The 22,763-nt window shown below is 49.0% G+C and overlaps 1 protein-coding gene across 1 annotated transcript in view; it reads left to right on the top strand.

Annotated features, from left to right (window-relative positions):
* The window catches only part of GSG1L (GSG1 like), a 254,812-nt gene that overhangs the window by 167,134 nt on the left and 64,915 nt on the right, over positions 1-22,763 (top strand). The window contains exon 3 of the mRNA XM_060406221.1: positions 1,067-1,219. Coding sequence (XP_060262204.1) covers positions 1,067-1,219 — 153 coding nt within the window. The remainder of the gene's footprint in view (positions 1-1,066; positions 1,220-22,763) is intronic.

Below are 22,763 nucleotides of genomic sequence, written 5' to 3'. Positions count from 1 at the left end.
TCCCTCGGTGGCTGCCCTTCTTGGCCTTGGCTCTGCCCTAAGGGAGGCTCTTGCTACTCAGTGCAGCCACTTCCATCCTTCCCAATCTCAAACTGAGTGGAAAAAAAGGAATTTTCTTTCCTCGTAGTTCCAGCAAAAGTCCTGTGTCTGACTCATTGAGCTGACTTGGGTCATATGTCCATCTCCTGCTGGTCAGGTCTGGTCCATAGTCCCTTCTCAAAACCTATGGTTAGTGTGGCTTGGAAGGTAGGTGGCTTCTAGAAAAAAAAAAATGGAGTGGGGTACAGGGTAAATAAAAATGTAAGTGTCCCTTGAGGGCAACCATGATGTGTATAAGAGGTGGGATGTTTATAGCTGCAGGCAGCAGAGACCACCACACGGCCAGCTTAGCTACAGGGAAGCCTGGGGGGTTGGTGGTTGGTGGTGGGGTATCCCAGTGAGCTTCCCTAGTGGCTCAGTGGTAAAGAATCTGCCTACAATGCAGGAGACAGGGATTCAGTCCCTGGGTTGGGAAGATCCCCTGGAGAAGGAAATGGCAACCCACTCCAGTATCCTTGCCTGGGAAATCCCATGGACAGAGGAGACTGGCGGGCTACAGTCCATGGGGTCGCAAAGAGTCGGACATGACTTAACGACTGAATAACAACAACGATGAGATCATCTTTCCATCTCTCGGCTCAGCAACTAGTGTCAGCCCTGAGGTAGCTCTCAGCGGCAGTCACTTTACAGATGAGAAGAGAAAGAGAGCCTCTTACCCAGTCACAGGATGGAAGTTCTTGCCTCCAATCTGAATGGACCCACTTATGGTCCACATGCCTGCCTGGACCAGTAGCCATCACCCCAAGAGTGCCATGATCTGAGGGACTTCAGCTAGGGCTCCTGAGCCAGTCCCAGTGAGGAGGATGGCTGGCCAGGATCTCCTTATCCAATTGGGACCCACCCTAGATCCGATGGTCTTCTCTAAAACAACTTGATCCGCCAACCCAAGGGCGTGGGGGTGGAGTGAACCCAGGGAGAGTCCGCCCTGTGGGTCCTCATCTCACGACCTCCCTCCTCCTCCGTGCAGGGGTCCTGTGGCTGTCGGTGGTCTCCGAGGTACTCTACATCCTCCTGCTGGTGGTTGGCTTCAGCCTCATGTGTCTCGAGCTCTTCCACTCCAGCAATGTCATCGACGGCCTCAAGCTCAATGCCTTCGCGGCTGTCTTCACGGTGCTCTCAGGTAAGGCAGAGGGCCTCGGGCAGTGGGGGAAGAACACACCAGAACCAGCCCTGCCCTCAGAGCAGAGGACAATGCGGGGGGTTGGAGCCACCTTCGGGCTAAGACCTGATTGGCTCCCCCGGGTGACTGTGGACCAATCACTTCTTTTCTCTGAGCCTCAGTGTTACAATTTGTAGAGTGGGATTTGTCTGCTTCCTTATTCTCTGAATCAGCATGTGTTTACTGGTGTCTTGTGTGCCAGGTTGGGTGCTAAGAAGTACCGGGGTTAGAGTAATGAATGGAAACAGACAGTTGCGGCTCTTGGTGAAGCTTAACACGTGTGGGACGGAGATGGTTAGCTGGAGATGTTTCCAGGAGATGAATGCCACATGGCGAGGTGATGGATGGGATGTGTGCACAAGCGGGAGCGAGGTGGCCACGAGAAAGGCCAGACGGTGGTGTCCTGAAGGATGCAAAAGGGGAACCTGTTGGGGGCGGCGGGCACATTGATTATCTGCTTTAGCTTATTGCCCTTGAGACATCCTTGGGGAGATGGCCAGCAGATAGCCAAAGGAACAAACCCATCTGGAAGCTCAAGAGTGGGGGCGGGGTGAGCAGAGATTGTGGGCAAAGGTCAGGGATTTTGAGGGTTTTAGGAAGAATTGGGTGGTTGGCGGCAGCAGCCCAACTTCAGGAACTGGAGACAGAAGACTCCAAGGAAAGGTCATTGGATTAGGTGGCCAGGTGCCCAGAATAGCTTCAGCAGATCCAGGTCATAAGGGGTTAAGCCGGGAGTTGGCCAGAAGGGAGTGAAAGAAGCCTGTAAACCATAACTTCAGGAGGCCTGACAGATAGAGCCGTGGCTTGGCTGTGTACGACAGCTATTCCTCAAAAGCCAAATGTAAATTGAATTTCTATAAATCTAATCCTATTCTTCATGCACTGGAAGAACTCTCTGTTTAATGAAACCGAAACGATGAACCTTTAGGTAAGGGAAATAATCGGCCCCTAATTGAGGTATGTATATATAGTAGAAAGATCTCTCAAAGAATAAGGAGCAGAATTCAAGAAATTATAGCAGATCCATAGATCAAAACATGCGCATCGTCATTCCCAGGATGTGGGCAATCTAACCGAAATAGTAAAGGGAAGAACAGAAAATCAGAGTGAGCCTCTCGGCACAGTGTTGATTTCGGCCCCCTGCTTACTCTGTTTTCAGCTATTCCAGATCGAGAGATAGTTTATTCTTTTTTTTGCAGTTGTTAAATGCATTTATTATGCCTAAAATCAGTTTTCATTCATGGTTCTTTTTCTCTTTTAATGTTTTATTCATTTATTCAACTGATGGCCTGCTGGGCTCCAGGGAAAGTACTAGGTTTGGGGGAGTCAAAGAAAAAATGATTCCATTGTTGCCCTCCTGAAGTTTGTGATCTTGGAGAGATATAGACTCAGAGATACAGACTCATTAAAAGATTGTAACTTGGTGAACTGGGTGGGGTGAGTCCTGTGGGGTGGGGCGGAGGTGGGGTGGAGGGATGGGGGGGTGGGGAAGGGGGGGAACATATGTTTGCCTGGAGGTGCAGATGGGTGGGGTGGGGAATGGGCAAGCAACCATTCAAGCTGAGACTTTGGAATAAACTTTGAGTTTGCTTGATAGACAGCTTGCGTGCATGCATGCTGGGTGGCTTCAGTCGTGTCTGACTCTGTGACTCTCTGGACTGTAGCTTGCCAGGCTCCTTTGTCCATGGGATTCTACAGGCCAGAATACTGGAGTGGGTTGCAGTGCCCTCCTCCAGGGGATCTTCCCCACCCAGGGATCGAACCTGTGTCTATTATGTCTCCTGCATTGGCAGGAGGGTGCTTTACCACTAGGTAGTGGTAAAGTACTTTACTATCTGGGAAGCCCAATGGATAGCTTGGGGAGGGCATTCTAGGTGGAGAGAAAAGCACAGGAAAAAGCCTAGTGAGTTGTCATATTCTGGCAACTTCATGTAGTTAAAAATGATGGGAGTGTGGAAAGTCAGGTGAGGAGGAATGTTGAAAGATGAGGCTGGAGAGCGGGGTGAGGGTCTTGGTGCTTTGCAAAGGTCTGTAGAGTTTATCCTGCAGGCAATAGGGAGCCATTGAATAATCCAGAGCAAAGGGTGATACAGTCAGGTGTGCACTGGAGGATGAGGATTCAGGGTGCAGCACGGGCAGAGTGGAGCAAGAATGGAGGTGAGGAGATGGGAAAGGAGGTGAGAAAGGGTGAGTCCCCAGCCCTGTGCAGTGGCTCTGGGAATGGGAAATGAGCCCCAGTGCCCTCCAGTGAGAAGTCAGCAGGGCTTGCAGACTGATTAGGAGAGGTAAGCGGGAGTGGGTTACTGTGGAAAAACAGAGCCTCTAGGTCAGGGGTTCCTAGTGTGGAGTCCACAGACTTGAGGGAGGCTATGAACCTGGATGTGGGGAAGTTGCATCTTTATTTCTCTTAACTTGTAACTGACATTTAGAATATCTTTTAAATATGAAGGGAGGCAACACATCACAGTTGTGGGCGGCATCTGTGACGTAGCCACCAATAGGAACCGCGGTTTTCATATCATGCTATGGATGTGCAGATATCTTGCAATGCACTCCTTCAAAAGGGCAATGCTTCTTAGAGCTTCCGCTGAATCTTATCTAACATGGTAATGAAGGCGCACATATATTATGATACAACACATGTGTTTGTGTATTTTGCTAATTGTATTTCAATATAACTGGTTTCTTCTGTAATCTTGTTATTTTATTTTATGCAGCTAAAAACATTATTCTGGGGATGGGACCCTAGGTTGAGATGACCAGACCCCTTGATCCGGGCTGGCATTTGACTGGGACAGAGTAAGTAGTGGTACCATTGAGAAGGCGAAGGCTGGAAAAGAGCAGGTGGAAGAGATGATGGGTCCATTCTGAAGAGGCTGGGTGTCAAAAGGAGAGGAGACATCAGCCCACATGGCCTACCAACCTCCCGGAATCCTTTTCACTGGAATCCATCTTGGCTGAGTGATGCCACCAGGAAGAACCTGAGCTAGAATGATGGGTCAGAGACAGCCCGGAAACTAATCCCGTCATAAGAAAACCTGTGACTGCGAGAGTCACATGGCAGAGCAGTTCCCTGGGTTCCTTTACCCTGCTATTCTCCACCCAGGCGTCTCTTCCCGATAACGTCTCCTGCTTGTTAGCACGTGTGTCTCCTCGGACAACTCAATTCTGAGTGTTAGACAAGAGCCCACTCTCGGGGTGGGAAGGGGTCCCCCTTCCTGCAACACCGCAAGATATCCAGCTCTTTTCTTTGTCAGTGGCTTTATCTCTCCTTTTCTTTCTCTCTACCAGGCATCGAAGAATCCCCTCTATTATCCTAAGCCTCCAGCCCTCCCCTTAACCTGCTTACTCCAGCCACATAACAAAAGCTGGCGGCCAGCCCCAGGCAAACGTCTCCAGTTCTACAAGCAGCCTCTTCGTGGGGAAGCAAGTAGGGGGCTCTTGCCTCTACCTTGAAGAGCTTATCAAAGTTTTCACCCCTCAAAAATACCCCAGTTTCCTTTAGCGGGGAGTCCTACTGCGAAAGAAAATAAGATTGTCTTTGTAATTTCAGGCAGATAAACAACGCCGGGCTCAGGGAAGTTAATTGATTTGCCCAAGGTCACACGGCTGGTCAGTTGTGGAGCTGGGCTTAAACCCCACTCCTGCTGGCTTCAAAGCCCTCTGTTTGTTTTTCAGGATTGCACTGCAGGAGTGAACCCACGGGTGGGGAGGGAGAAGCCTTTTACATCCTCAGAAAACAGTAACTGAGAGGGATGTAGCAGCCAGATCACGTGATAAGATGATGTGATAAGCAGGCGGTGGAGAGAAAGCAGTCTGTATTCATGCCTGTGTTCAGTCGCTAAGTCCTGTCTGACTCTTTGCGACCCCAAGGACTGCAGCACGCCAGCTTCCCCGTCCTTCACTGTCTCCCGGAGTTTGCTCAAACTGATATCCATGGAGTCAGTGATGTCATCCAACCATCTCATCCTCTGTCGTCCCCTTCTCCTCCTTCCCTCAGTGTTTCCCAGCATCTGAGTCTTTCCCAATGAGTCAGCTCTTCGCATCAGGTGGCCAAAGTATTGGAGCTTTAACTTCAGCATCAGTCCTTCCAATGAACAGTCAAGGTTGATTTCCTTTAGGATTGACTGGCTTGATCTTCTTGCTGTGCAAGGAATTCTCAAGAGTTTTCTCCAGCACCACAGTTCAAAAGCATAAATTCTTCAGCACTCAGCATTCTTTTTTTTTTTTTAACATTTTATTTTATTATTTTTTTAATTTAAATTTTTTTTCCTTTTTAAAAAAAATATAAATTTATTTATTTTAATTGGCAGTTTATGGTCCAATTGGGAGAAGATAAACCTAGGAGAAACAGGAGCCCAAGAGGAAGCCAAGCCCTGACTTGCCTGACCCAGAGGGACAAGAAAGCTGGTTTTTCGGGAGTCCCTTGAGAACAAGTCAGCTGGGGAAGGATGTGGAGATGGGGGTGAGAGGCTTGGAGGAGGTGGGTGGGCTTTTGGTTTGCTCCTCTGGGAGGAAAGAAGCAGGCAAGCAGGATCAGGGAGAATCCGTTGATTGAGGCCATATGAGTGAGGGTTGGGTTCTGATGCTGCTGAACCAGCTCACATTGAGGGGTGCTCAGGTCAAGGTCAGTGAGTCTAGGGCAAAGGAGAAGGAAGAGGTGAGGCAGCCCCTACTGGAACCAATTATTATAAATAATTGTTATAAAGAACCAGTGGGGCACTTCCCTGTTGGTCAAGTGGTTAAGACTTTGCCTTCCAATGCAGGGGACATAGGTTTGCTCCCTGGTCAGGGACGTAAAATCCCACATGCCATGGGGGGAGCTAAGCCCATGCACTTCAACTACTGAGCTCGCGCCACCACTAGAGAGAAGCCCCCGAGATGGAACAAAAAGCCAGCACATGGCAGCTAAGACATGATGCAGCCAAATAAATAAATATTTTAAAAAATGAATCGGTGGATTAGGGTGAATTGTAATAACCAATACCAACTGAGATGCCAGGTTGCACCAGCCCTGGGCTGACCTGCCGCAAGTGTTAATGTCTTTATGCCTCACTGTCCTTGTGGGAGGGACTAACATTATGCCCATTCCACAGATGGGAAAACTGACTTGCCGGCAGTCACATAGCTAGTCAGTGGCTGAACCCAGAGCCTGCCGCACAGGGTGCTTTGAGCAGGGCTGAGGACTTCAGATTGTCATTGGTTATTATTATTGTTAGTATTCTTCCTAGCTGTCCCTGAATAAACTGAGGGATAGATGGCGGCCCCAGGGGCCAGCCCTGTTGTAGTGAGGCTGGGATGGAGGGATCTGGACTCTACAGCAAACCGAGAAGGAGTAGTGGGGCCTTGCCAGCAGGGTTGTGTTCAGATCCTGTGTTCCACAGGAGGGTGTTTGTACAGAGCGGACATCCCCTGAGGGCTGGAGGCAGGGGCTGTGATGGTTGGCTCTCTGGTTCAGAGTCCGGCGCATCCCATGCTTCTAGGTACCTACAAAGTGCTTAAATTTTGACTGCTTTTAGAATCAGAAGGAAAAAATAGAATAATAATGAAGACATAAGAATGAATCTAGACTGGATTATATTTTTTATACCACTGCCATCATAAAATGTAATTTTTAATATTTATTTTATGGAGGAACAGGCCCTTGAAGGGAAAAGTGCCTGGGGCCCATGAAAGTTATAATGTGGCCTTGAACTAGGCTATGGCTTTTCTCTGTCTCTCAGGGATGGAGCAAGACTGATTCCAGATGGGGTGGGGGCGGGGGCAGTATGGTTCCGGATGCCAGGTCCCCCTGCCAGCCCGGTCCTGTGGTTTTAGCTGAGGTGCTGGGCAAGATGGAGCTTCCTCGGCCCCTTCCCCCAGTGGCCAGGGTTTTGTATCTTGGAGGGGATGTGAAAGCAGGCTAGAAGATGTCTCTTCTTCCCCAGTTCCTCTGAAAGATGAGGGTGATCTCCTTAGGAAGGAAAGAAAGCCATTTGGAGAATTCCTACATCATCAGGCTAACAAAGGTGGGCTTTTAGTAAAACCTGCACTGGCATGAAGGGAAACATGTCTGTTTCCAGGAAATGATGAGAGCTTGTGGAGAAGTCAGCAAGCGTCTATTTTGTTAAGTATCAAGAGAAAGAAATTTTGCGACTAAACAAAAAATGCCCAAGGATGAGGTAGCTCTTTGAATCCGGGAAGCTAGAATCTTGTCTTTGATGTAATCTTGGCGTATTTGGTTTCATCATAAAGTGTATATTTCACTGCACAGTAAGCACATCACTATTACGCCTGTATTTAATTTCTTAACCTTCAACCATGTTTTAGAAATTATTTTGTGACATTATATATAAAACATATGATTTCAAAACAGTTGTTTTAATTTTTTAAAATACAGAATATCTTAAATATGAAAGGGAACTGAATAGGGTATGATGGGAATGGGGATGTTCTGATGCTTTTGTGACCAAAAATATGCAGAGCCAGTGGACACTTGGGCTTCCCAGGTGGCTCAGTGGTAAAGAATCCGCCTGCAGTGCAGGAGATGCGAGTTCGATCCCTGGGTCAGGAAGATCCCCTGGAGGAGGACTCAGCAACCCACTCCAGTATTCTTGCCTGCAGAATCCCAAGGACAGAAGAGTCCAGCGGGCTATAGTTCATGGGGTCGAAAAGAGTCAGACACGACTGAAGGGACTAAGCATGCACACACTGTAAACGACCACTGATTTTAGCATGAGTTTCCTGGGACAATAATCCCACTAACTATCCCACCTGTTAGGCCTGTCCTAAAAGAATCCTCTGCCTATAATTCCCTTTGTTCCTTTCTTCTGCCTGACCAGACTAGGTTTCTTGCTCATAGCTGAGAGAGCAAGTATTTTTATGTATTTTTGTGTCTAAAAATGCAGAGGCTCTAAGAGAAATGAGTGTTTCCATATTATTAAACGTTTCTTTTGCTTGCAAGTGACCAGAACCCAATCATATTAGCAGAAGGAAGAAAGGCAGGTGGGAGAAGGTGATTGAACTATATTGACTTCTTGTAAATTGAAGAGTACAGGGTGAGTAGGCTTCAGGCATGGCTGCATCCAGAAGATCATGTCATCAGGAATCTAGCTGTATCTCCAGGCTCTGATTTCTTTTAGCTTCGGTCTCAGTCAAGCCCATCCTTATGGAGATAGGATGGTCACAAGGGGCTCCAAGCCTAGATAAGGCTCCAGAAGCAGAGAGAGCTTCTCTCCAGTACAAAACTCCAAGGGAGACTGTGATTGGACTAACGAGATTCATAGATTTATTCCTGAACCAGTCCTCATGCCGGAGGATGAAATACTCTGGTTAGCCAGATCTGGGTCTCTAGGCACACCTGTGGTATGGGCTTGGCCAAGGACCAAGCAGGACTAGTATGCAATGGTGGACAAGTGGTTACCCAAAGGCACTGGTTGATTGCAAATCCTGGTGGTTGGGAGTTGGTTGACTTGTCAAGTTGGGAGATTATCAGCAGTGGAGCTGAAGAACTCAGGGCCCCAGGAATGGCATAGGTCTTTATTTGGGTTCCTCCAGAGCAAACCCTAAGGTTAAAATATGTGTACAAGTAGTTTATTTGGGAGGTGATCCCAGGAAGTATGGTGGGACAGTGGATTTGTAAGACAAGAATGCAGGAGGGCCAGTAAAGGGAGTGTGGGTGGGTGGGTGGCCTCTACAGGCAACTGGGAGTCCCTTCTGTTGGGGACCCTCTGAGAGACTATGTAGGACAAGGGATGAGAAAGCAGTGGAATTTATTCACCGGCTTCCATCCACCACCACTGGCTCTAAGTCACTCCTGAGTCAGCACCCCACCCCTTTCTCCCCTGAATTTCTAACCTTCTCCACCTAAGAAAGAAAGTGTTTGAGGAAGGAGGTCACCAACACTCACAGGAGCTGCCAATCAGAGCTGCAGGTGACCTCTGGTATTGGCCAGGGGTAAGGGGCGAGGACAAACCAAGGCAAAGGGGAGTATGCTGATATTAACCTGTGCCCTGCAGTGCAGATATGATGCTATTTGTCATCAGAAACCACGGTCCCAGCAAGACTGCTCCACTGTACAGGTGCCAGCTGTTAGTTCAGGGAATCTTTGGGCCACCCTTACCTCTGACCAGCTGACTGCAAATCGGTCTTCCCAAGACCCCTTTATGTTCGGTTTTCATTAGGACTACTCACAGAACTCAGCAAAGCACTAGGGTTTTGGCATTTTCATAAAGGATACGAATCTGGGACCTCCCTGGTGGTTCAGTGGTTGAGAATCCACCTGGCAACTCAGGGGACATGGGTTTGATCCCTGGTCCAGGAAGATTCCACATACCACAGGGCAACTAAGCCTATGTGTGACAGCTGCTGAAACCTACTCACCCAAGAGCCCGGGCTCTGCAACAAGAGAAGCCATCGAAATGAGAAACCCTTGCACTGCAGTGAAGAGCAGCCCCCGTTCACCATTCACCACAACTAGAGAAATTCTGCATGCAACAGCGAAGACCTAGTGCAGCCAAAAATAAAGTGAATTCATTAAAAATAAAATTAAAATGCATTAAAAAAATGACCCCAGCCAGGATCAGCCAAAGGAAGAGACATTGAATGAAAGGTCTAGGAGGCTCCCCAGGCTTTGTCCTCTAAAACTAAGCTGGCTTGTGTTGTTCTCACCCCCGAAGCCAGGTGTGTGAGGAACGCTGCAGATCTTTCATTTCTGCAAAAGAACTTCGCTTGGATTCTGTGCTCCCATCCTCCTGGGCTGGTAGCGGATTTATTGTCATATTTGAGGGGCTACTCTGTACTGGCTGTGCTACAGTTGTCTAGACTCATGCAGTGTCTGACAAAGTGTCTTTGTCATCATCATTTTCATCAAACGGCCCAGACCCTGATCTGAAACCCTTGGGGCTAGAAGTGTTCCAGAATTTAGAACTTTTCAGATTTGAGGAGTTATGGTAACACATAGATCATCCATTGCATAACACCCCAGCAGGGATTAGGGCCATACTCTGTAAGCAAATACAGCAGAACCCATGAGTGTTCATGCTGGGGGCATAAATAAAGATGGTCAACAGCCTCATGTCCATTCAGGTCAGGCGTGACTGCTAAATGAGTTCAGACCATGTCAGATTTTTGTGGCCAAGTGAATTATGAAGAAGGTTTTGGATTTCAGAACGTCTGGGAATTTGCAGTTGCAGATGAGAAATTATGGTCTCAATAGCTCCCTTGAATTGAGCACCTACTCTATGCCAGACACTGTTCTGAACACATTCCTTCTGTTGAACCCTATAATAGTAGGTGCTGTTATTATTCCCATTTCACAGCTGAGAAAACTGAGGTACAGATTTAGTAAGTGGCGGCTTTGGCTTCCAAGCCCATGTGCTTTACTATTATGTGGGTCCATGCAGGTTGCCACTGAGTCTCTAGTGCTGTCCACAGGGTCCCTTCTGGCCCCCAGGGTTTTGTTGCTCAGGTCAGGAGGGAGATGGGAGAAGGGAGCTGGTGACAGTGCCTGTGGCCTCATCACTCCTGATCAGAGGTCTCAAGGGCAGAGCGCACAGGGCCCATGCAGGTGACATAAATGGGTCAATCTGTCCCGTAACACAACAGTGGATGTGGGCATGATGGCAAACCTGGAAGTGCACACCCCCTCAGCACCCCGGTGTTGCCATGGGGGAAGATGCATGGCATTCAAGGAAAGCCAAAATCTGAGTTTTTTATGGAAAAATCGCCTGATTTTTAATTCAAAATGTTTTTTAAAACAGCTTTATTGGGATGGGATTTACATATCGTAAAGGTCACCCTTGTAAGGTGTATAAAGGCTTTTAGTAACCACCATAGAATCCAATTTGAAAATCTTTTCATCGCCCCCAAAAGAAACCCCATACCCAGTGACAGTCACCCCTTATTTTCTACCAACCCCCACCCCAGCTCTAGGCAACTACTGATGTCCTTTCTTACTATCTCCATGGATTTACCTGTTCTGGAAGTTTTGTATACCTGGGCTCACCCACGATATGGTCTTTTATAACTGACTTCCTTCACTTAGCCTGGTGTTTTCAGGGTTCATCCACGTCGTAGGTTGTATCAACCCTGCATTCCTTTTTGCTGTTGTTCAGTTGCTCAGTCGTGTCTGACTCTTTGTGACCCCCATGGACCGCAGCACCCCCGGCCGCACTGTTTCCCGGAGTTTGCCCAAGTTCATGTGCATCAAATGGATGATGCTATCCAACCATCTCATCCTCTGCCGCCCCCTTCTCCTTATGCCTCAATCTTTCCCAGCACCAGTCTTTTCCATTGAGTCGGCTGTTCACGTTAGGTAGCTTCCTTTTTATTGCCAAATGATATTCCATGGCACAGGTATACCACATCTTATTTCTCTGTCTGCCAGTTGATAGACGCGTGTGTGGCTTCCACTTTCTGGCTCGTATGAATAATACTGCTATGAACAGTCGGGTCCAAGTGTTTGCGTGCACATACATTTTCCTAGGAGAGACTGTAGTTACCTTGTTTAAATTTTTAATTCAAAATGTTTTAAACCATTGTACCAGCCAACAAAACATCACTGCAGACCCTCAGTCTCCGCTTCTGCCCCTGCCACAGACCATACTACCTTTCCCCCTGCCCCCACCCCTCCCAATGAGGACTGGAAGATTGTTCTTTCTTTCTGTCCCCCACTCAGAGGTCCCTGTCCTAACCTCCTCTGTAAATTAAGGCTTCTCAAGATTAAAGCCAGGAGGGAAGGATTTTGCAGATGGATTTTACTTCCCTCTTTGCTGCAAAACCTCTGGGACCAAAAAGTCCAGAGCCTCTTACCCCTTGAATGAAGCGAAAGGAAAAGGGAGAAAAATGCTGGGGAAAAAAACATGAATTACCATCTAAAAATATTTCTCCATGCCTATTTGCCAAGTCATCAGTTTGCATACTTAATGGTTGACCTCAAGTTGATACTCATCAGATGTACGGCTCTCCATGTGATGAAGTTTCATCTCCTTTAGAGTTTTAAACCTAGCAGGCTTTTTTCTCACTTAGCCTGACTGGACCATTTTAGGGGATTTTTTTTTTTTTTAACACAGTCTGTTTTTGTCATTTCTAGTTGGTATTTATCAAATGTTACTTTTGTAGAATGAGATCTAAACTCCTTCCTAAGACTACAAAATATGACCTTTGCTGTCCTCTCTAAGTTTATCTCCTACAACCCAGCCCCTCCTCACTGGTCCTCACATTCTCCAAGCTTGGTCTTGCCTAGGCCTGGGGTCCCCTCCTTGGCGCTGCCTTCCCCACCCGCTCCTGGCTCATTTCTTCCCTCAGCCAGCTCTCCACTCAAATGTCATCTCCTTTAGGAGCTTTCACCACCCCCGGCCCCTGTCATTTCCACCCCCTCCTGCTTGTTTTTCTTAATGGCACATAATGCTTTCTGAGCAGCAGCTAAAATGTGGCGGATACTCGATGAATATTCGTTGAGTGGATAAGTGAACTTACACTGTTTGCTAATTCATTTACATGTCTGCTCCTTTATCTCTCCTCCTCAGACCAGGTTTTCTCAACATTCTTTGCTGAATCATTCTTTCTCCTGTGGGCCTTTGTTGGTGTGGACTCTTCTCTAGTTGCAGGGATGAGGGGCCATTCTCTAGTGGTGGTGTTCAGGCAGCGATCAGGGGCTCCTCTCTAGTTGGAGTGCTTGGGCTTCTCATTGCGGTGGCCTCTCATTGCTGAGTACAGGCTCAGTAGCTGTGGCCCATGGGCTTAGTTGCCTCATGGCATGTGGAATCTTCCTGGACCAGGGATCAAACCCATGTCCTCCACACCGGCAGGTGGATTCTCAACCACTGGGCCACCAGGGAACCCCACTGGATCATTCTTTATTGTGTGTGGGGGGAGAGGGGCTGCCCTGTGCATTGTTGACCAGCAGCATCCCAAGCCTCTACGCACCCCCAGATGCCAGGAATACCCCCCGCCAAGTCGTGACAACCAAAAACATCTCCAGACATGGCCAAATGTCCCTTGGGAGGCAAAATCATGCCTGATTGAGAACCACTGCCGTGGATAATGGGTTCCCCAATAGCTGTGAGTGTCTTATTCACTGCTGTATCCCCAGGGCCTGGCCCTTACAGCGTTCTTTTTGAATGTAGGCGTGACTTACAGAGGGCAGCCCCTCACAGTGAGGTTATTGGTATTGGAGCTTTGGGGTCTGCACCTTGTCCCAGTAGGACCATCAGGGACTCGAACCACACAGACTGGATCAAACCACAGCTGGATCCTGTTGAAATGGTGTGCTCTGGCAAGTTACTTCTAGCTCTTTGTCCCTGTCTGCACCCACACAGGATGGGTTTGGGTGATCAAATGAAATCACCCGACCACGCCAAGAGCCAGTGGAGAGGGTGGGCACACAGCCTGTTCTCAGTCTTGTTCATTGAAAAGTTTGGGTGAGAACAGTGACAGCGGTGGGATCGGAGGGCTCTGCCTGTACGAGGAGGCAACCCTGTGTCCAGGTGTGTCCAGGAGAGTCCCAGTATCATTGTAAACAGGGCCCACTTCACTCTCAGAAGCATCCTGGTTCTGCTGAGAGACCGTCTAAACTGTCTGCTCACTCAGGCAGTTTGGCTGGGCTAGGGGGTGGGCATGAGGGCTGGATCAGCTCTTGCCTTATTCTGTGAGTTTCTGCTTAAAAGAGTCCATATCACGGACTTCCTTCATGGTCCAGTGGTTAAGACTCCGCCTGGCAATGCAGGGGGCAAGAGTTTGATCCCTGGGCGGGGAAACTAAGATCCCACATGCCTCGAAGCAACTAAGCCCATGAACCACAACTAGAGAGTCCATGCCCCACAACAAAAGATCCTGTTTGCTGCAACTGAGACCCGGTGCAGCCAAAAAAGAGTCCATACCTTTCTCTCCTCTTTCCTAAGGCAGAAATCACCCACCCCCAACGGCAGCCTTTCCTGCTGTCGCTCCTTGTTTGAACTGTTCCTTTTCTTCTAGTCCAGGGCTTGGTCTATTTCTGCTCAGCTTCTCTCAGCTTGCTAGAACCATGGGACTTTTTTTTTTTTTTTTGACTCTGAGTTGCTGACTTTCATTTGGGCTTTGTTTTCCTTGTGGTTGTCGTGGGCTGGGCAGCTGGGAGGAAGGCTGGGAAGGGTCAGACTGTTTGGAGCTGGGGGGACGGGCTCTGACAGCAGCCTGTCCCCTGGGTGTAAGTGTTAATTCCACCCTGGGGCTGACAGAAATGTAGAAAAAGACTCTCTGAGCCTTCAAGGATGGGTGGAAAGGTGTGAAAGGCCTTGCCCAGGAGGAAGCTGGATGACAGATGCTGAGGCTCCAGGGACACACGGCATCCATCCTTCATCCATTTCTCCTTCCACAAATAGTCCTGGAGCCTCTCTGTGCCAGGTACCAGGAGAGCAAGCAGGCGAGCACTCTGCCCTTGGGGGCTTGTGTCTAGTGGGGAAGGCAGGGAATTAGCAAGTGGTTGGGACTCTGATGTGAAGAGACAGTCCCAAGGGTGGAGACCATGCCCTGTGGGGGGCTCAGGGGCCTTCCTAGAGGCTCTAAGGATGGGAGGATTCAGCTGGGGAAGGAGGCAGTAGGGGTGATGGGGGCAAGAGAGAGAGAGTGCTCCATCAGAGGGGCAGTACATTCAAAAGCCCCAAACGGGTGGGATTTTGGAGGATCGATGAGAAGGTGGCCGTGGGAGGAGACTGGGGAGCAAGGGGGAGCTGGAGATGAGTGAGACACAGAGGCCAGGGGCAGGGCTTGAGTTTTCTTAGCAGAACAAGAGGGAGGAAGGCAAGCTTTAGGGGTTTTCAGCAGGGAAGTGTCCCTGGAGGGGCCAGACATGGACACAGGTGCACTGGGCAACAGGAGGGAAGTGGAAACGTGGGTCTGCTGGTGACCTGCTGTGGATGCCACGCCAGGAAATGTGGGCCTTGCCCGAGAACAGATGCAGCTGGGGACCTCTGAGGCTTTAAGCAAAGATGTAGTAAGGTCCAGGGGCAAGTTCTATGAAGATGGTTCTTGGGGTAGAGGAAGGGGCTTCCCTGATGGCTTAGTGGTAAAGAATCCACCCACCAATGCAGGAGACACGGATTTGGTCCCTGGATGGGGAAGATCCCCTGGAGGAGGGCATGGCAACCCACTCCAGCGTTCTTGCCTAGGGAATCCCTTGGAAAGAGGAGCCTGGTGGGTTACAGTCCATAGGGTCGAAAAGAGTTGGACACGACGGAAGTGACTAAGCATGCGTCCATGGGGAGGAGAAAGGGGTGGGCACAATCCAGGAGCCTCACTATGAGGCCGTGTGGCCATCTGGGCACAAGGAGATGGTGGCAGTGTGAACAGAGAAGGATGGGGGTGGACTTGAGAGAAGCAGGGTTGGCAAGACTTGGCAGTCTGTAAACCAGAGGGTAAGGATGGGAGTTGTCAGTGTGCCCCATCACAGCTGACTGTGATGGAGAAGTGGAGAGTTGTGCCCTGAGGTCAGGAAGACAGAGAGCTGCATTCTGGGTGGGTGAGGGTTGAGACAGGACCTCTCGTGGGAAATGCTTGCTCATCACGTCTCAACCTGTCCAGGGCTAGGAGGGAGGGGACAGGGAACAGAGGAGGGTAGAAAGCCCCTGATAACAAAAGAGATGGAGCAGGAGGCTGAGGGAGGCAGAGGGAGATGAACAGACCCACTAGGATGGAGGGGGACACACGCAGGGAGAAAGAGACAGAGCAGGGAGGAGACACAGCGAGAAAGCTAGCAAAGACACCAACACTGACTGCGCCTCTGCGTCAGAGCCTTTGACTGCGTGGATCACAGCCAACTGTGGAAAATTCTGAAAGAGATGGGACTACCAGACCACCTGACCTGCCTCCTGAGACACCTGTATGCAGATCAAGAAGCAACAGTTAGAACCGGGCTTGGAGCAACAGACTGGTTCCAAATTGGGAAAGGAGTACGTCAAGGCTGTATATTGTCAGCCTGCTTATTTAACTTATATGCAGAGCACATCATGCAAAATGCTGGGCTGGATGAATCGCAAGCTGGAATCAAGATTGCCAGGAGAAATATCAACAACCTCAGATATGCAGATGATACCACCCCAATGGCAGAAAGTAAAGAGGAACTAAAGAGTCTCTGGATGAAGATGAAACAGGAGAGTGAAAAAGCTGGCTTACAACTCAGCATTGAAAAAATGAGGATGACACCCGGTCCCATCACTTCATGGCAGATAGATGGGGGAAAAAAATGGAAACAGTGGCAAATTTTATTTTCTTGGGCTCCAAAATCACTGTGGATGGTGACTGCAGCCACAAAATTAAGAGACACTTGCTCCTTGTAAGAAAAATTATGACAAACCTAGACAGCATATTAAAAAGCAGAGACACCACTTTGACAATAAAAGTCAGTATAGTCAAAGCTACTGTTTTTCTAGTAGTCATGTATGGATGTGAGAGTTGGACCATAAAGAAGGCTGAGCACCAAAGAATTGGTGCGTTTGAATTGTGGTGCTGAAGAAGACTCTTGAGAATCCATCAGACTGCAAGGAGATCAAACCAGTCAATCCCTAAGGAAATGAACCCTGAATATTCAATGGAAGGACTGACGCTGAAACTGAAGCTCCAATACTTTGGCCACCTGATGCAAAGAGCCGACTCATTGGAAAAGACCCTGATGCTGGGAAAGATTGAGGGCAGGGGGAGAAGGGGACGACAGAGGATGAGATGGTTGCATGGCATCACCGACTCAGTGGACATGAGTTTGAGCAAGATCCAGGAACTAGTGAAGGACAGGGGAGCCTGGTGTGCTGCAGTCCATGGGGTCGAAAAGAGTTGGCCGTAATTGAGCGACTGAATAACAACAACAGTGTCTTGATAAACTCATCATTTGAAGTTGAAAACATCATATGTTGAAAATACGTTCAAGTTACCTAACCGTCAAAGCTGGCCCTGTGCTGCCAGGACAGAGTTTCTCAGCCTTACATTCATTTTTATTTTATTTTTTTGGCTGCATGGGTCTCTGTTGTGGTGCGTGGACTTCTCTCTAGCTGTGGCATGAGGGCTCAGGTGCCCCACTGCATGTGGCACCTTAGTTCCCCCATCAGGGATCGAACCCCTGTCCCCTTCATCGGAAGGCAGATTCTTAACCACTGGACCTTCAGGGAAGTCCCTCAACCTCATATTCATTCTTGTTCCATGTTTTATACCTTTTTTTTTCCTAATTGCCCCTCCCCTCATGAAATCTGATCTTCACAGTTATTCTATACATCTGTTTACTCACATTATATACATGTGTGCTCTCTATACAGCTGGATTTTTTTTCTCTTTTGCATCTACTAGGATGGTAGTGACCTTTTAGGCTGAGACTTTCACATACAGCCTGCCTTGAAGTGAGTCAAACCATGGCCCTGGGACCTGGGGGGCTGGCATCTACCCTCCTCTCTGATCTACTTGCCGGCTGTGGGTCTTTGCTGACTTAGTCGTTCTGTGCAATTTAATTTCCTTCACAGAGCACCTCCTATGCACTGAACCTGTGCTAGACTGAGGGCTGCTGATCTGAGCGAGTGTGACCCCCCCCCCCAACAACTCCCCCCCAACCCGGTTTCTGTGAACTTACGGCCTGGGAATGGTGGAGGGAGGAGACAGGCATTGTCCGAGTCTGACAATGACTGACGATGACAGGGTTGCCAAAATTCTGGGATCACTTAGAAAGGTCGAGACTTCGGAAAGGTTGGATCCCCAGTGAAAACTCTAGATTTTTGTTTCTAAATGAAAGTCCAATTATCAAGAAAGTTATCACCCATATATTGTTGGTGGGAATGTAAGATAGTACAGCTGCTCTAGAAAATAGTTCAGCAGTTATTTTCAAAAGTAAGAATGGATCACCATAAGACTTACCAGGAGACCCAGGAGTTGCACTCTTGGGCATGGATCCCAGAGAAAGGAAGACAGATTTTCACATGGGAATTTGTATAGGAGTGTTCATAGTGACTTTATTTGTAATAGCCCCAAACCAGAAAATAACCAAATGTCCTTCAGTGAGTGAGTAAACAAATACAGGTAATACATACTTAATAAAAGTAATAATTGTTTAATAAATTAAAAAGTAAATTAATAAGCAGCACATCCATCTCATGGAACTCAGCAAAAAAAAAAAAAAAAAAAAAAGAACCAGTACTGATACACACAATAACTTGGATAGACATCAGGGAAATGATGCTGAGTGAAAGAAGGGATGCATATTGCATGATTCCATCTGTGTGTCATTTAATAACATAGTTATGGATTAGGAATTGCCAGGGATTAGGGATGGCAGGCGAACTGGGCGTGTGTAGAAAAAGGCAACTTGCTGGGTCTAGTGATGGTGCAGTGTGCAGTGGAGTATCTTGATTGCGTGGTGCTTACGCAAAGTTGCGCATATGATAAAATTGCACGGAGCTGCACATATACACACAAGGGTGCGAGCAGAACTGGTGAAATCTCAGTCAACTACGGATTGTGCCCTGGTCAATTTTTTGACTTTGATATTGGACGCTCGGACCATGCAAATTGATAAGTGTTAACACTGGGGTAAGTATGTGTGAGACTTCCTTGCACATTTCTTTCCTCCCTTTTTTAAAGAAAATTTTGGCCGCGCTGGGTCTCCATTGTGGCATGCAAGCTCTTTGTTGCGGCGCACAGGCTCTCTCTAGTTGAGGGGCTCGGGCTCTAGTGTGCGAGGACTCAGTAGTTGCCCCAAGGCCTGTGGGATCTTAGTTCCCGGATCAGGGGTCAACCCCCGTCCACTGCATTGCAAGTTGGATTCTTAGCCACTGGACAACCAGGAGAGTCCCCGCATACATTTCTTTGCAACTTCCTGTGAGTCTATAATTATCTCAGAATAAGAAGTTTAAAGAAAAAAATCCAGTAAGATTTACGAGATGGCTTAGAGATGATCTGGTTGGAAACCTCCCCTTTTTATGTCCCCTGCACTGTGTGTTCTGTGTCGCCTGTCGCCTCGCTCTCTCCAGTCTGAGGCAGGTCCCAGGAGATCAGAAGCAGAATTGGGACCGTCCTGAGTCAGGAGCCCCATCAGAGCAGCCAGTGCCAAACACAGCAGGACAGGGAGGTCCAAATCGGGCTTTTCCTCTCTTCCCTGCTTTTGCTTGGGCTGTTTACCGGTCCAGGCTGCCTTTCTCCTTCCTCCCTACCTCCCCTTGTTCCCTCTTGGTGAACACATGTTGATCTTTCCTGGCCCAGCTCGAAGCTCAACTCCCCTTCCAAGCCTTTCCCTAAGCCCAGGTAACACTGACCTCTTCTCTCCCTGTGGCTCCTTCCAAGGGTTGAAAATGTACATGCTTTCAGCGACATATGGAAGGAAATGTGGATGCGTGAGTGGGTGGGACTATTACAAGATTGACAGAGGCAGCAGACTGGGCAATGATGGGCCCCACGGGTACCACGTAGCCCCTGAGGCTTGGCCACTGGTCCTCCCTGAACAGCACAGCTCTGATCAGCTCCAGCTGAGGGTCACCGAGGGGAAATGTGGATCCAGTCTTGCCAGAGTTTCTGATTTTTACAAGAGAAGCCAAAACTCCCATATTTTTAATGGAAATCCTCCAGATTTTTAAGTGTCGCCCCCCTCCAAAACAAAAAATTCATCATTTTTTACAGCTCTAGCCAACCTCTGCAGGTTGGGTTCAGTCCACGGCCTGCCATTTTTCGATTGTGGATGTACATATTTCTGTTTTCGTATTTGTAATCAAGGATTTTCCTTCACTGTTTACATGGTCCTCCTCATTAGTGTTGGGAGAATAGCCATGCCATAGTCACAGCTGTAAGCCCGGTGGCTGATCCAATGCTTTGTATATAGAGGATGCTTCACAAGTGTTAGTTGAATGAATGAGTTGGAGTGTTAGAAGCAAGTTAGGGGCTTGCAGAGTGGTTGGAAGATTAAAGAAGGGCACCAGGACCTGTCAGCTGTGTTTTCAGTAGGTGGGGCCGAGGGGGCAGCCTGTGCTTGTTTGGCAGCCTGGCCTTGCCCAGACTGGTTGTGGTGATTAAAATTCTGCCACATCCTTGGCATGCTTTTGCAAGCGAGGGTTGGGGGTGTATGCAGGCCACTGGGTCTTTCATACAAATGAGCCTGGCCCCAGGCACAGAGCCAGGCAACAATTGGACTTTGGCAAGGGGATAGGAGGAAGCAAGAATTTTAATAAGTTTAATAAAAATTGGAAGTAAAACCCACGATCCTGGAACTGCCTGGTTCTAGCGGTTTTAACCTACTTATGGAGTGGGTGTGGCGATGGATGCCAGGTGCGCAGGGGATGCCTGGTCTCTGGGGAAACCCAAGGACGGCCAGGTACTGGCCCAGTGGAAGCTGGACTCTGAGGAGTGTGGTCAGGAAGCGTCACCTGGTCCTGGGGGCGTGGCTTTCACGGAAATCAAATAGGTGGACGGTGCAGCAGGAGATCCTCCCTGGAGCCTGTTATTCTACTCTCCCTCTGGTGGCCAGGACTGCAGCCAGCCGGGGCTGGACAGGCACAGGGTCCAGCCCTGGGGGAGAGGATTGGGTAGGGAAACTGAGGCCAAAGTCCTGCTGTAGGGAGAAAGCCACACTCTGGAGTCTCTTAGGCGGGGTGGGCTGGGGCTTAGTGGAGGGACTGGAGTTCTCCATTCACCAGAGGGAAGGGGACTCTGAGGGACCCCAGTCACAGCTCTTTGGCGGGGTCCACTAATCTGCACCGTCCATGTCTGATCTACACAGGAGCCAGGCCCCTCGGCTCCCAGAAGTTTCCGTTTTGTCACCAACATGCCAGGCACTCTCTTGCTTTAAGGCAGGATCTGATCTGTCTGGTGGTTCCCGAATCCCTAGTACCTGGTTCAAAGTTGGCCTCCACAAATGCTTGTTGACCAGGGGAGCATAACAGAAACCTGCCTGACAGTAACTCAGGGGGGTTTCTGTGTGTGGTGAGAGATGCTCTGGCAAGACATGGAAATCTTGGAAGCTGCCTACCGCAGAAGTGAAGTGGTAAGATGTGTGGAGATCTCAAGGAAGAATGGCTCAGGTAGAGGGACAGCTAGAGCAAAGGCCCTGAGGTAGAAACTTGATTGGCACATTCAAGGGACAGCAAGGAAGCCAGAGTGTTTCAAGAAGAATGAGAGAGGGGAGGAGGGCAGGGTTAAGGTCAGGGAGGGAGACAGAGATTTCTGTTTCATTCCTGAATCCATCAGCCCCCTGGATTGATGGTGGACTTTTAGGATGTTTTCAGTCCTCCTCTGCAATGAATAACCTTGTCCGTGTATCTTTGCTCACAGGTGCAAATATGTCTGAAGGTAAATTCCTTGAAGTGGAATTACTGGGTCAAAAGGAAGGTGTGCTTTCAGTTTTGACAGCTGACCCTTCGGCTGGCTTCCTCTTAGGGTCTTCCACACCCTTACTTTCCTGGTCCCTGCCTGGGCCTGGTGTTGCATCCTGGCTGTTTCACACTGGAGGGCTCTGCTGTCTCCCAGGCTCCCATCTTTCTTCCACCCCGCCCCCCTGCCCCACAGCTCCAGGTGGCTGGGGAGTCTTAAGAGCCCCTTGGAGGACACTTCCCCTTGATGGAAATTCTCCACGCCTGAGAACTCTTCTCACAAACGTGCTTTCCCCAGGAATTGGAAACTAACTGATGGCTATTTTGAGACACGGAATTGAGTTTGTGCTTGCCCATTATCCATCTCTGGGAAGGGGGCCAGATGGCAGAGCACCTGGCTGGGAAGGAGACCCCACCGTCCCCCCCGCCCCGACCCCCATGCCTCTCCTCTGGATAAAGCTGAGTCACCTCTCATGACATCACAAGGCCTAGCGGCTCTGAGACCCACCCAGTTGGAGACCAAAGAGTCAGCCAACATGTATCCGACACTTGCTGTGTGCTCTGTGCGCTTGTGTATAATATAACTGTAAACGGGAGGAGTGTCATGCCTCCCCCCCTTATACCTTTCCTATGACCTCCTGCTGTGTCCTGAATGAAATCCCAACCTCCCCATCTCCCTGCACCCTTCACCCCCTTGCTCTCAGGCTCCAGCCACCCTGACCCCTCCCCACTCCTGGGCTTTGGCAATCGCTGTTCCCTCTGCCTGGGACTCTTCCAGACTTTTTCATGACCAACTAACTCCTTCTTATCTAGGAAGGTTCTAGCTTGAAGTTCCAGCTTGAAGTCACTTCCCCTGATAGTCTAACCTGAAGTAGCTTCCCCCAGGCACTCTGTCTCCTTGCTCAGTTTCTTCCTTGAAATCACATGTTTCATATCTGTCTCCCCCACTTGCATGTCAGCTCCATGAGGACTGGGACTGTGTGTTGTTTGCCACTGGTTCCCTAAGACTTAGATCAGTATCTGGCACATAATAGCTGCTCGAGGGATACTGGTTGTGTGAGTAAATGTGACTAGGTATTTATTATCTCCACTTTCCAGATGAAGAAATGGAGCCTCAAAAAAAAAAAAAAAAGAAATGGAGCCTCAGAGGTGTTCAGTAACTTGCCCTTGGACACACAGCTGGCAAGTGGCAGAACTGAGATTCTGCCTGGCTTCCAGCC

The sequence above is a fragment of the Ovis aries genome, chromosome 24 (genome assembly GCF_016772045.2).
Source record: "Ovis aries strain OAR_USU_Benz2616 breed Rambouillet chromosome 24, ARS-UI_Ramb_v3.0, whole genome shotgun sequence".
In the NCBI taxonomy this organism is placed as follows: Eukaryota; Metazoa; Chordata; class Mammalia; order Artiodactyla; family Bovidae; genus Ovis; species Ovis aries.
Note: the sequence above shows the minus strand (reverse complement) of the source record. Positions and strands in the feature narration are given on the sequence as shown.